Source organism: Chrysochloris asiatica, unplaced genomic scaffold (assembly GCF_000296735.1).
Source record: "Chrysochloris asiatica unplaced genomic scaffold, ChrAsi1.0 scaffold00007, whole genome shotgun sequence".
NCBI classification, from domain to species: domain Eukaryota; kingdom Metazoa; phylum Chordata; class Mammalia; order Afrosoricida; family Chrysochloridae; genus Chrysochloris; species Chrysochloris asiatica.
The window spans coordinates 34735922-34750868 of NW_006408525.1; the positions used below are offsets into that span (position 1 = coordinate 34735922).

At 42.6% G+C, this 14947-nt stretch overlaps 1 protein-coding gene across 1 annotated transcript in view; it reads left to right on the top strand.

Moving 5' to 3' along the window:
* MAP3K3 (mitogen-activated protein kinase kinase kinase 3) overlaps positions 1–14947 on the top strand; it is a 64856-nt gene continuing 49909 nt past the window's right edge. Inside the window, exons 1-2 of the mRNA XM_006833568.1 lie at positions 1–47; positions 9861–9982. Coding sequence (XP_006833631.1) covers positions 44–47; positions 9861–9982 — 126 coding nt within the window. The 5' untranslated portion in view covers positions 1–43. The remainder of the gene's footprint in view (positions 48–9860; positions 9983–14947) is intronic.

Here is a 14947-nt window from a genome sequence, read left to right on the forward strand (position 1 = left end):
GAGGTGACATTCCCGAGTCCGAGCCGCCGCCGACATCGCCACCATGGGTAAGTGTCGCCACCGCCCCGGCCTGTGCCCGCGCTGCTCCGCGTCGCCCCGCCCCACCCCTGCCCTGGGGGGAGGAGGACTCTGGGCCGCTGCCTGACAGGCATGGACCGCCCGGCCCCGCCGCCCGCCCGCTCGCTCGCTCGTTCGCGGCTCCGCAGCCCGAGCGCGGGATCTAGCGGCTGGGCCTGCCGAGGCGGCGCTGCCGGCCAAGCCCAGTGGGTAGCCCTGCTTCCGGGCGGCGCGGCGGGTGCGGGCGCATCCCGGGCCGGGCGGCGGGGAGCGGGCGCCGTGTGGGCCCGGGCCGGAGGCTGGTGCAGGCCCAGCTGCTGTTGTGTCTTTTCCTTGATTTGGTTTTTTTTCCTGCCTGTGTCATTTCCTTCCCTTCGCTCGCTCAGGCCGGCGCGCGGGGAGACGGCGGGCCCGCGGCTCCTGCCAGTTACAACTTCTACCTTCCTTTCCGAAAACTCCCTCGTGGCAGTGTTTTACCCGTGGTTCGGATCTTGCGATACCACTGCAATTATGTAACCTTTGAAAGAGACACATTCGCCGCACACGGAGCCTTTCCATGAAATCATTTCCTTTTCATCAATACTCGCAAATTCTGCAAAGATGTCATCTAAGAAAAGCTTGTAATGTCTTTCATACGCGGCATCAGAACCGAATTACATTTCATCTCCTTTGTGGTCACTTGGCAAATGACTAGTGAACTAGATTAAGAAGCAAATGATACTTTTAGGTGGATCGCAGCTTCTCCTGTTGGCACAGTAACAGTGATTCTGTGGCCTGCAGTCTCAAATCTTCCTAAATGTTGGCTGTACTGCATTGCAAGGTCAAGTCATTTTGAAGGAGGTTATGTGCATGCTGTGGCACACTGGCCAGAGAGTCCTTTTTGGGCCATCTCTGCGCTGACTTTGAATGAATTGCCTTCCACTACGTACCGTCCTCCTTACAGTCCGGGAAGGGTTTCATTTGCTGGGCTTTAGTTCAGAAATGCTTATTCTTCTCCGGAAGGTCTCCTACGAGAGTGAGCCCAGTTAGCCTTGGTATTTAAGTAAATAAAGAAGCCAGCAAATATTTATCCGATGTTTACTATCACTGGGGCGCAGAATTCGGGTTTCCTCCACAGGCCACGGACATGTGTCTTGCATTAGGGAATTGGGAGATTGGACTACATCTTTGAATTGATTTTGTGAACCTGTACATGGGGTCTTGCGGAGTCGGAATTGACTTGACAGGAACTACTAAGATCTAGTAAGTTTTTCCTCTTTGTCCTATGGAGACTACCTCAAGTCCCAATGGGGAGTGTGAATCCTTTATGGTGTGCAGACTTCCCTCTCCCCAGTTTTTGGATGGCTGACCCAGTTAGAGGGCTTAGAATGTGTTGGCTGCATTTCATCATCTAACATGAAACACGATGTGAGTCAGTCTTCACATTTCAAGACACTTTCAGAAAGTTGAAGTGTCTGTGTGGATGGGGAGGAAAGGAACTATACAGCGGGGTTCCTGCTCCCCAAAGGAAAATGAACTAGGAACTCAGCGTCTTCTCATTTGTTCCTGCATCTGTTTTACTTGAAGAGCAGGCAGAAAAGGGAGTTAACTTGACTGCTGGGGACTGCAGTCAATCTGGCAAGCGGGTTCAAGAACCACTACAGGCTTTCTTCAGCACTGTACCCCTTTCCTTTTCTTTTTTCCGTAGTTGGTCTGGACATATGATTAGAGCTAATACTGAATCTTCTTTTAAATTTCCTTTGTTAATAAGGACTCAGCAAGCCTATGAGTAAACACACACTCTTAAATACTGCCTCCCTTTGGTGATGTAAATGATAGAAACTAAAATTCCCAGGTTAGTTAGATTACTTTAGTTGCTAATTCTAAATATGTTTTGTTTTGTGAGCACTGGACTGCTAACCCTCAGGTCAGAAGTTCAAATGCACCAGCCTCTGAAGGAGGAAGGTGAGGCTTTCTGCTCCCATAAAGATTATAGCATCAGAAACCCTGCAGAGTTGCTATGAATCAGAATCGACTCAGGGGCAGTGGGTTTGATTTGTGTGGGGTTTTTTATGTATATAGTTGTAAAAAAGGAAATCTGGTGGCACAGTGGTTAAAGCTACTAACCAAAAGATTGGTGATTGGAAGCCACCATCTGCTCTGTGGGAGAAAGCTGTGGCACTCTGATTCTGTAAAGATTAGTCTTGGAAATGCGATGGGGCAATTCTCATGTGTCCTGTAGGGTCACTGTGACTCAGTCATAGAGTTTGTTCTCTTTTGTTTTTTGGTACTAGTTCAAAATCAACTCAAGGGGTTGATCGGAAAGAAACATAGACTTTGTAATATTTTAGTTACATTTGTTAAACCCAGTGAAAGTTTAGGAAAATTAAGGAAGGACCAAAACTAATTGAGTACCTGCCCTTGCAGGTTCTTTGGTTAACAGTCATCTTTTCCTGAGCTGTTCCAAGCCCTGAACTCAACCCTGTTTGACAACTTGGGTTTGTAATAAAACCAGGTCAGATTTTATATTGGCTCTTAGCCCCAGACAATTTCTAGTGGAAACTACACTTATTCCTGTAAATAATGGGAAATAGTGACCTTTTTGCTTTAATGCTGTTTCCGCTGAGTGCCATGGAGTCTATTCTGACTCATAGTGACCCTGTGTAGGGTTTCCAAGGAGCAGCTGGTGGGTTTGAATGGCCAACATTATGCTTTGCAGTCCAGTGCTGATCCTTTAGTACCACACCAGAAGGCCTTTGACTTTGATACTATGTGGCTTTTTTTTTTTTAATTGGGATTGGTGTTGTTGTTGTTGTTGTGTGCCAAAGAGTCAGTTCCAACTCATAGAGACCCTGTACAAGGTTTCCGAGGCTGTAAATCTTTATGGGAGCAGAAAGTCTCGTCTTTCTCCCCTGGAACAGCTGGTGGTTTTGAACTGCTGACCTTGTGGTTCGCAGCCTGATTCGTAACCACCAGAGCTCCTTAAATTGGGATTAGCTGGTCATTTTTACTTGACCACTCTAGAATTTTTAGTACTTACAAGTGGCAAATGCTGTTAATAGCTTTTGGAGACTAATTTACTAGTGTGTGTTTGGACTTTTTACATGTGCAATCTGAAACTTACTGTACTGGGAATGTTACTGAAAGCATGTAACAATTTGGAAATGTTACAGGAAACCTAACTATCATGAACTGAATACACAATTAAGAATGTCTAGTTCTGGTTTGATACTTTAGTCTTGAGTAAGAATCATTGTGATTTGCCAGTACCTATATAGCTAGGGCTATTGGGAGTTCCTAGTTAGTCCAGTCTCAATTCAGTTTCTCTAGAATCAGAAGTTGTTGTAGACTCTGAGTAGTTGTTTTGATTGAAACTTGGAACACAATTTAGTAAGTCATTACAGTGATGTCATGACTAAATTTTTGCTATTTTTTTAAATGACAGATGGAATTTTGTTGTTGTTACGTGCCATGGAGTCAGTTCCGACTCATAGCGACCCCGTACAGGGTTTCCAAGGCCGTAAATCTTTACGGGAGCAGAAAGCCTCATCTTTCTCCCATGGAATAGCTGGTAGTTTTGAACTGCTGACCTTGTGGTTCGCAGTCCGATTCGTAACCACTATGCTACCAGAGCTCCTTAGATGGAATTTTAGGCATTAGTAAAATTATTTAGGGAAATATGCCGAGGACCAGTCACTAGAGAAGGATAATCATGTTTGTTTTGGTAAGGTGAAAGGTCAGAGAAAAAGAGGAAGACCCCCCCAACGAGATGGATTGTCCAAGTGGCAGCATAGATGGACTCAAGCATGGCAACAGTAGTGAGGTTGACCCAGGATCGGGCAGTGTTTCGTTCTGCTGTGCATAAGGTCGCTGTGGGTCGGCACTGACTCGATGGCACCTAACAACAACAAAAGCAATACAGAGGATAAGAAGCAGTGTTCCTGGTCCAGGAACATTGAATCTTTGTCCATTTATCAAGTGCTTCTCATGTACCAGGCTCAGTGTTAGGCCTGTACTTGCATTTGTCTGGTCCTCAAGAAGTTAGCAGTTCTATAAAATGAACCAGAAACATGTAAATATATAAGTGCAATGAGTTCTTGTAGGTGCCATGTCAGAAGTTTGTAAAGGGACACAAGCAGGAGAGATTCGTTCTGTAGTTTGGGGGTTGACACACATAACTATATAATCTCTAGCCCTTTCACTTAATTTCATAAATATTCAATTGAAGCATAGTGGTGACTTACACTGATTTCTATGAAGGAAGAAACCGAACCATCAATTAACACTGAATGCCTGTTGTACCCTAGAAACAGGAACTATTTGAAGAATAGATTCTAGAACTTGAGTTTGAGATCTAGAAAAGGTTCAACCTTTGTCCTCAAAGGAGAAAAAAAGTTTCTTGTGAATTAAGGATCAGGCATTATTGTCTGGTTACACTTGCTGTAAAATGATGTTTGCACAGGTATGGACAGGGTGGAGAATGTGGAAGTGTATAAAATGTCATGAAGAGAAAGGTAATAAAATGTGACTCAGGTACACTCTGAAGCACAGGATACCTTGTTTGAACAGTGATCAGCAACCTTGTCAGAAATTGATAGATTATTAAAATAAAGAAATAATATCATTACTTAAGTGAAAACAAAGATTAAAATATTACTTTGTATGTATGATGAAGATAGAGTGTCTGGCATAGCAAACAGACATCACCCAAGACATCATTGTCAATTGGAGGACGTGGTGCTTCTGGAAACTTTACTGGTGTTTTAGCCAAGGGAATTCATAAATGCAAGTGCTATGGGCCCTGCTTTTAGATAGAAAGTTGAGTCCGTCTGGAAGAGTGCCCACCTGCTGGAGCTAATGAGAAGAATGAGTTGCCTGGCAGCCCGATGTATTGCATTAAGCAAATCTGCTGCATAAGACCTCTTTAAAGTGTTCAAGAGCAAAGATGTCAGCTTGAGGACTAAGATGTGCCTGACCCAAGTCATAGTATTTCAATAACCTCATATGGATGTGAAAGTTGGACAGTGAATAAGGAAGACCATGGAAGAATTGATGCATGTGAGTTATGGTGCTGGAGGAGAATATTAAAAGCACCATGGATTGCCAAAATAAACTAATGTGTGCTGGAATAAGTGCAGCTAGAATGCTCCTTGGAGGCTAGGATGGCCAGACTTCATCTCTCATACTTTGGACATATTATCAGGAGGAACCAGTCCCTGGAGAAGGATATCATGTTTGGTAAAGTGGAGGGTCGGAGAAAAAGAGGAAGATTCCCAATGAGATGGATTGGCAGAGCGGCAGCAGAAATGGGCTTAAATGTAGCAATGATTGTGAGGCTAGCACAAGACCAGGCAATGCAGATTTCTGTCTGCATAAAACTTCCTTAGAGCTTCCACTTTTTAAGCCTGAACCTTAGTCCTTGTGTTCTAGACCCTTTCTTTTCTGTTTTCTATGAATACTCCTTCCTACCTTTGATTCTTAACCTCTTAATCACAAGAATTACTTCTTCCTCTTTGTGCATCCTCATTGTTGCTAAGTCAGTTCCAACTCATAGTGATCCTGTATAGGGGTTTCCAAGGAGCAGCTGGTGAGCTTGAACTTCAGACCTTGCGGTTCAAACGATCTTGCAGTCCAGCACGTTAACCCACAGTGCCACACCAGGACTCCATGGTTAAAGTGTAGCTGTCTACCCCATCCTCAGGATGTCTTTTTGAGGTTCTGGCACACTATTCCCCCTGCCTCAGCTTGTTCATATGTAAAGCTCACAAATGTATTGCTAATTTTCATTACTTCAAATTTTCTTTTAATTTTTAAAAAGAAAATCTCCAGCTTCTTAATTATCTTGAAAGTTTTCCTTCTGTGTCTCCTGCCCTGTCGGGCCTGCCAAGTTACTTCTGCTGCTGTTCTTTTGGTTTTGACATCTGTGGTGTCACTGTTTTGTTTTGCTGTTCAATCCTTTCAGAGGCTCCTATACTGACTTCTTTCTCCTCACTGTCCTTCGTTAGACTCACCCTGACTCTCTTTTCTTCCTTCTTTCCCCCTTACTTATTCCTCATGCTTTTTATCCTCTGGTTTTTTTTTATTATTATTATTATTATTTATTTAAGCTCTCATGGATCACATGATCTTTGTCTGATCTGCAGCCAGTCATAGTGATGGCATAGGACCGGACAGTCTTACATTCCCTTGTGCATGGGGTAGGGGGGTCCCCTTGACTCTGGGGCCAACTTGACAGCTACCACCACCAAAAGCATTACTTGGAACAGCTTGCTTTTCAGAAAGAATATTCTGCTAATATATCTTGCAAGGTCAATTTTTTATACATTTGTGTTTATGTATTCTGGTTAGTATAGTTTCTAAGTCAGTGTAATTCTATACTTACATTTGTATGTGTGCTTTTTATTCCTAGAGTTTGAACACCTCCAAGTATCTTTTTAATTTTTTCTAATGCTCTGGTAGCATACTGATTATGAGTCGGGCTGTGAACCTCAAGGCCGGCAGTTTGAAACTACCAGCGGTTCCGCGGGAGAAAGATGAGGCTTTCTGCTCCCGTAAAGATTTACAGCCTTGGAAACCCTGCACAGGGGTCGCTATGAGTCGGAACCGACTCCACGGCACATAACAACAACAACAACAACAAATATGATGATAGGTATTCAGTAAATGGCTATTGCTAATGATTAATAAAAGTTCAGGAATATAATAAATATTAGGATAGATTATGTGGTCTCCAGTCTTTTTCTATTGATGACAATAACAGCCAGCATTTTTTTTTTTTTAGCATTACTAATTATTGTGTATCATTGAGCCAATTTGACTCATAGCAACCTTATACGACAGAGTAAAATTGCCTCATAGTTTTCTTGGTTGTAATCTCTATGGGAGCAAGTCACCACCTCTTTCATCCACAGAGCAACTGTTGGGTTTGAACTGCCAACTTTTCATTAGCAGCTGAGTACTTAACTTTTGTACCATCTTACTAACTGTTGTGTGCTGTTGAGTTAGTTCTAATTCATAGCAGCTCTGTATAGGGTTTCTAAGGAGAAGCTAGTGGATTTGAACCACTGACCTTGCAATTAGCAGTCCAGTACTTACCCTAAAGCACCATACCAGGACTACTACTAAGTGTTATTGTTGTTAAATGCAGTTGAGTCTATTCCAACTCATAGCAACCCTGTATAGGGTTTCCAAGGAGCATCTCATAACTGCCAATGTTGAGGTTAGCACCCCACTGCTTATCCTACAGCAACATTCCTACTAAGTGTTGTTGTTGTTATTAAGTGCCATCAACTCAGTTCCGACCCATAGCGACCCGGTATAGGTTTTCTGAGGAGCAACTGGTGAGCTTGAACCACCCACCTTACAGTTCAAATCAACTTTGCATCCATCACATTAACCCACAGCACTACACCGGGACTCCACTAAGTGTTAGGGACCATGGAAAGTGAGTATTTTTTCCTTTTAACTGTTACGACTGTATGAAAGTTTACTTGTATTATCCCATTTCACAAATGGAAAAATTGAGGCTTAGGAAGAATAAGTGATTTACTCAAGGCCTCCCAGTTAGTACCTAGTTTGATTTAGGACTTAGACCCAGCATTTTCTGACTCCAAAGTTCATTTTCTTAACCACTATACTCTAAAAAAACTGCTATGCTTTTAAAGGTTTTATTTGTTTTTATTTTATTTTTAAGGAATGCCACTGAAAGAGTGTTGGCAATTTAGTTAAAATCTCAATCCAGGAAGAAATCCCTAAAAGAGCTGCTTGATTTACTTCCTGTCTTTATCCATGTTCTCAATTTGAAGTCTCAGCTTAAGAACATATCTGCCTAGAGCAGTGTGTTCTACTCTGGCACAAAATCAGATTCTTTAACCTTGCTTCACTTGTGTCAGTTGTCTTTGATTTCAGATCGTGCCAAACCATTCCCCTAGTATGTTCTAAATGCTGAAACGACCAAACAAGTTTATCCATTAAGTAATGCCAGGAATTGGTTAGTTTCCTGGAAACAGAATTTGTGAACCTGATAAACCAGCTCTTATAATAGCATCATCTCCAGAATTAGAAATGGTTTCTGCAGTCACACTTGTCAATTTGATCTGAAAGGTGGTTTTGTGTGTATGTCTGGTTTGATACCTGACTTCAGACAACAATTAAAATCCTCAATTCTAAGGGTGGTCATGTTGATACTGAAAACTATGCGTTCTGCTCTTTTTGCGTAATGCACCTTAGAAAATATCTACCTATTTAATCTAATTTACTATTATTGTTGCCCCAATTAATATAATATATATGTATTTATGCTTAGTAATGTATATAATAATGTATATAAACCAGTCTTCTTAGCTTACATATTACACTTGTTTTTACACCTTGGTTGGGAAGTTGGAAGAAAAAAAACAAATTCTCTTTCTTTACGGAGTCTGTAGAGAAATTAATAGAAAATAATACAAAATAATGGGATATGTGTGCTTTAATCTTGATAAATGGACCATGGACCCACTTTTTCCTCATTCACTATTCCCTTTACAATGTGCTTTCTGCAGTACAGCTATGTGACTTTTATACACACTTTTTTATGTATTCTAAAGTAGAATTATATGGGAAATTACTGTTGCTTTTCCTGCAAGATTTAAATCTAAATTCACTTTTCTGAACAGGCAAAAATCTTGTCATAGGCACCCTTTCCTTCCTTTCCTGCACCTCCTCAAAGGGCAAAGGGGCACCCAAGCACATTTGGTTTAGGAAGCAGGGAGAGGCAGATAGCATGGGAGAAGAGAATGGAGCAGTTTTCCTTCCTATACTTCATGCTGTTCTTTTCTTCCAAGGGGTATTAGAGTATTTCCAAGGGCCGTGACAAAGGGCAGGAGATAGGCACTGTCCTGGGGTGGAGTCTTTAGTACTTGCTTCTTAAGGTGTGCCCCAAGTGACTCACTTGTCACCACAGCAAAGTGCAGCAACTAGTGCCTCTTGCCTTCTAGGTCAGCAGATTTATTTATATTCAATTCTTATTAACTCAGAAAAAAAAAAAAGAGTATCTTTCATGTCCATTCAATTGGAAGGACAAGGATCTTTTGAAGGACCTGGGGAATTTTTGCAAAACATGGCACTGGATTGGCTTGGGGTCTGGGTTTGGCTAGTTGCCTTCAGTGCATGAGAGTTCCAATACCACATGCTATTTCAAGAAAAAGAGATTAAAAGTAAGGCAGAGACAATACATTGCTTGGTCAGTTAGGGAAGAATATCAGTAGAACTGCCTTTTGACACCCCCTGGGAAGCAGAGGGTCTGTAAACTTGTAAAAGGTTAGAGTTTCTAGAAGCTAGACTTGTAAAACAACTTCACTTCCAAGCAGCTAATGAAGTCCTTGTTTGGTGCCTTATGAAATGTGTTGTCCTGTATGTGATGCTTTAAGAATAGGTTTGGAATTGACTCTGTCCTGTAATCAGCCTTCTACTAACTTGTCTTTTCATTCACAACTCTACCATGCTGTGCTATGTTGTTCTGCTCACCAGTTTCTCATTGTTTCCTTGTTGAGTTTCTCTGGCACTGGGCATACTGTGCTTCTTGAGCACATGACTGTGCGTGTATACACACACACAGAGTTAATATTGGTGCCAGAAATCTGATTGGGGAGCTGTTAAGAATCCATTAAAATTAAAAATTACATAGCCTGACCTCCACTATCTACTTTTCAGAGGCATCCAGTGCATGTAGCAGGGTCTGTTGTTTCACATGGGTGCAACCCCCTGATAGTCGTGTCATTTGTGAAAGTACTTTTGATGGTCTGTGCTAAGTATCATAGCCCATGTGATCTCTTTCACTGCAGATGAACAAGAAGCATTGGATTCGATCATGAAGGATCTGGTGGCCCTCCAGATGAGCCGACGTTCCCGGCTGCCTGGATATGAGCCCATGAAGAACAAGGACACGGGTCACTCAAATAGGCAGGTGTGTATGCTAGCTAGATGTGTCAGGGGAAGGACGTAAGAAGCCAGTGGTACTTTAATAGCAGGCTTGGGTGCTATTGGACCCTTCCTTCCATACTCTATTAAATGCTAAGTGACATATACCAACCAAAGAGTAGGTCCATGGTCTGGTCTCCAGAACCTTGTGCGTCTGCCCCCAGCACCTCTTCACCCGAGGAGACTGAGAGTAATTCCTCCACTTGTTGTGAAGGCACTATTTACTGATTATTTTGTAAATACTTTATCCAGATTCATGATCCCTAACTTGGAGGGTGTTTAGCTACCTGTATTCTTAGATACTCAAGAAAAGGTAATTTTGGTATTAGTGTATGTAAACTATAACTTTGTTAAAAGGTCATCTGGTATATTGTAAAGGCAGCAATGAGTGACTTCATATTGCCGTTGTTTGTAATTGTTTCCCCTGTTAATTCAGGTAATGGAGAGTACCTGCTTTATTGCAGTTGTCTGGTTCTTTAGGAAAACAGTTTCTTCTTTGGGCAGCATTGAGCCTTGTGTGCTGTTGAGAACCTTCTTGCCTCCAGTGCCTTCTGTTCCCTGTTTCCTGAGCATGGAGGTCTGTGTGAGTGAAGGATGCTTTGTCCCCAGTGGGTTTCCAGCACTGCATCAGTTGGACATGCTATTCTCCCTTGTGGTTCTGTTTTGTTATCAGCGAAGCCCTACTCTCCTCCTTTGCACTTTGTCCTCCAATTCTTTAGAAGTACCCTTAGTTCTACTGTCACTAGGATAAGCACTAGACCGCAAGGTTGACTTGAATTATAAGCTCAGCAGTTCAAACTCACCAGCTGCTTCTTGGAAGCCCTATACAGAGTGGCTATGAGTAAGAACTGACTTGATGGCACTTAACAACAACAGCCCGTAGTTCCCAGAGAAAGCATAAGGCCTTCGAAGATTTTCTGTCTGGGGTCTGGTAGCTGCAGCTCCCGGAGTAGTTCCTGTCATTGGGACTTTCAGAAGCCTGGAGTCCTTCTGTTTCGTGTTATAACAAGGATTTCTTTCAAAGCTGCTTTTATTTTTGTGGTTACCTTACAGAGCTTGGGGAATAACAGACTAGAGCCCATTCTTGTATTCTCTTCATACATCATTCATTCTATATAATTGTGTAGTTTCTCAATTGCCACAATATTCAAAGCTGCTTTTGGAAGGAGCCGTTCTTACCAGAAATGAGTCCCTTCCCCCAGGTTTGAGCCTAATGACCTCACTTTCCTTCCTGTCTTCCTATGTGGAGTGTGCTTGCTAATGTGCTCCAGTCAGCTGATCATTCTCCACGCTGGGCTGTTCGTGTGTACATCAGCTAGTGGGTGACTAAATGAAGTTTTCTTGAGTTGGAAGAACCACAGAACCAGGCTGGGAGGAGGAGGGATAGAGTGGTCCCTAGTAGTTCCTTGAAGGGGGATTATCTTTTAGGAATCCTTCTGCTCAGAGTCTAAAATGTATTAGAAGTTGTAATCTTTTATGATGCCCACTCTGTCATTGGAACAACATGGCTTCGAAGGGAGAAGGTTGTGAAAAGGATTGAATACTGCTTAGGAAAGACTCCTAATGACTTACTGGTACTGTGGACCCACAACTTACTTGCATATCGACAAACTTGTTTTGTTCCATGGAGGGTATAAATTAACCTCAGGTTTTTTTTGTTTTGTTTTTAAAGAAAAAACACAACAGCAGCAGCCCAGCCCTTCTGAACAGCCCCACAGTTACAACAAGCTCATGTGCAGGGGCCAGTGAGGAAAAGACATTTTTGGTAAGGAACCAAACCATGCTTTAAACCCGAAATGTGCTTGTCAATCTGATACTAGTGCTGGAAGACTATAGCATTCATTTCCCAGATAAATCGTTAAAAGAGTACGTAGGGAGTGCTGGTTACTCATGACCTCTGCTCTGTGTCTCTAGTCACCATTTCTCACAACAGTATTACTTACAAACAGCCTCACTCAGTGCTAGCCAATTTGGTAGCCACTAGCCATATATGAAACTATTCACTACTGAGAAACTATGTAAACTCTTCATTCAAATAGTCACATGTGGCTAGTGACTACTGTATTGGACAGCACAGTTTTATGTACTAAATATAAGGGACTTGATTTGGAGGGCAAGCATTGAAGTATATGCTTAGAGATTCATTGATACGTTCATTCCTTTCACATAGGTAATGAGTTTCTAGGCATTGCAATAAACTCATCAGTGGGAATCCTCTCTAACGATTCTATTCCAGGGAGAAGAGAGGACCTGGGGCAAATGTGAAGGCATCGAACTTCATAACATAGCTTGTTAGGAACTGAAGCTCAAATTTCATGCAAGCATCGGATAAAAGAGCAATGAAAATGTCAAAATAACTTTTCCCAGTAATGAAGCCAGGGTGGCAGAATGGTCTCTCCTGGGAATTCTGAGAGCAGAAAGAGGGATCAGGTCTTAGTGAATGCGAGGTGGGGGATGCACATGTAAGGTGGTGTTTACAGCTTAGTGTATTCAAAAGAACCAGGCCTACGAGTCGAGTCCAGAGATGCTAGTAATCCATTAACCTAGGGCTTTATAATTTACAGAGTGAATTCACATTTATTATTGTTGTTAGCTTAGGCCTGGGATAGAATGAAACTGTTTTCTTCATTAGCAGTTTTTCCACCAGAAGGGCCATGCTTAGGAAAAGGAGGAACAAAAGATTAAAGTCTAATTTAAATGGCTAAGAAATGTCAAATTGGGCATCAAGTTGGACTAAAGATTCAAATTGCAGAGTCCCATTTGAAAGTAACCAAGTATTTTGGCTAGAAGAAAGGGTGTTTATTCAAGAGTAAATGGTCCTGGCAGAGGCAAGCAGCCCTTCAGTGTGAAAACGGCAGTGCTAGCTACAAGGCACAGTTGAGATGGGTACAGCCTTATGGGGCTCAAACTTGGCATAGCAAGAAAGCCAGAGGATCTGTAGGCTCGTTGACAGAATTGTTTTGGAGCTGAGGCCTGAAAAAACTGGAAAGCCTAATTTAATCTCTCTGCTTGGCAATACTTTAGACCTCCTTTTCTCTAAATAAACCAACTAGGTAAAGAGAATGCATTTGAGAACAAGTAAGCATTCTGAGCAGCTTTGGTAGTATGTGGGCAGTGAGGTACCAGCCGTAAACTATGGGTTAGGAGATGGGATCTATGTTCTCTGTTTTCTCTCCCTGAAGTCTATCGTGTGTTGAGAGCTGGCTGACTTCCTCAGTTTATGATGCACCAGCTACAGCTGGGACCTGTGGTTGGTTTTCCTATCACATATGCGTATCCCTTTAGCAGCGGTCGCTAGTTCTCTGTGGAGTGGACATTTGTTGTGTAATGAGAAGACCCCTGACCTAGGAATCATTGAGTTGTTTGTGTCCATTAACATAGGATTGTACACTTCACAGAGTGCTTTCAACAACAGCAAATACAGGGTTGTAGGAGGAATGCAGAATCAGAAGAGGGTTCAAGGGATGATGGCTAACTGAGACCTTTGCCAGGTCAAATGAGTTCACAGACCTTTCTCTAATAGGCAGATGATTCTTCTGGATTCTTGAGAGCCCTGTTGGGTTACATATTTAACTGTCAAGGTTATGTTGTTGTTTAGTGCTGTCGAGTGGGTTCCGACTCACAGTGACCCTGTGTAGGTTTCTGAGGAGCAGCTGGTGAGCTAGAACTGCCGACCTTGCAGTTCAGACTTTGCAGTCCAGCTCATTAACCCCCTTAATTTTGGTGTCATTGTCAGTTGCTTCTGTTGCCCCTGCTGAGTTCTCAGAACTCCTCTTCCCAAACAGGCTGTGATGGGCCAGGGGAGTAGAACCTATTGAAACCCGGGATTTTGGTATGGTAACTTTTTCCTCAGAAGCTATAGCATGTCTTTATTGAGCTTAGTATGTGGCTGTAGTCAAGCTTAGACCCACAAATAAGTATGTCATATTCCCTGCACTTCAGGAAATAGGAAATGAGAAATACATACATGTGAAAAAGAAACTAGGGTAGGATGTGGTTGTGCCTAAATGTGTGGTGCAATACTGAGTGCTAGGGGAGGCCAGGAAAGTAAAGACTGAGCTTGGGCCAAAGGTATTAAGTGTCACTTCTGAAGGAGGTGGCACTTGAACCAGGCTGGAAAAGGTGTATAAAAGTTTGTTGTTGGTGTTATCATGTGCTGTCAAGTCACTTCTAACTCCCAAGCCCCCCATGTGTTATAGAATAGAGCTGCTCCATTGGGTTTTCTTGACTGTAATCTTTACAGATGCAGATCACCAAGTCTTTTCTTCTGTGGTGTGGCTAGGTAGTTGCAAACCACCAACCTTGGGTTCCCAGCCAAGCACAAACTGGGGCCTTGTACAAGTTTAGTTAGGTGGAAAGGAGGAAGAATGGCAGTGTAAATTGGGAAACAGAATGGTGAAAATTCCTAGAGGAAGGAGGGAATATGGCATCATTCAGGAAATAAGGTGGGCATTGACCTGGTTGGAGAGGAGGGTTCTTATAGCTGGTCGTGTAAACTGAATGAGCCTACATTCCAGAGGACTCAACATGATAGCTGAGGACTTCGACTTTATTTTGTAGGCCATGGATGTCACTGGTTAGTGTTTCAACAAGGAAGGGATATGAGTGGCTTGGAAGGAAGAAGCCAAGAGGTACAGAGGCTACTTTCGGAATCCAGGAATGAGAGGAAAGGGGCTCTTCACAGTGGTGTTGGAGAGACTGGGAAGTAGGGACTCTCACCTTGCTTGGAACTTGTTACCTAATTCTGAGGAAGAAAGGAAGGCAAGAATCAAGCAGAACTCAGAGGCTTGACCCTTTGTAGCTTAGAGAGCAGTGGGACCAGCATTAGAAATAACGAGACTTAGAAGGAGGTGATACAGACCACATGGATAGATGGAGTTCTTGGTCACAGTGAAAAAAACTTCTGAGTATGTGTGGTATTTGTGGGTCCACAATCACTTACCTGAAATTC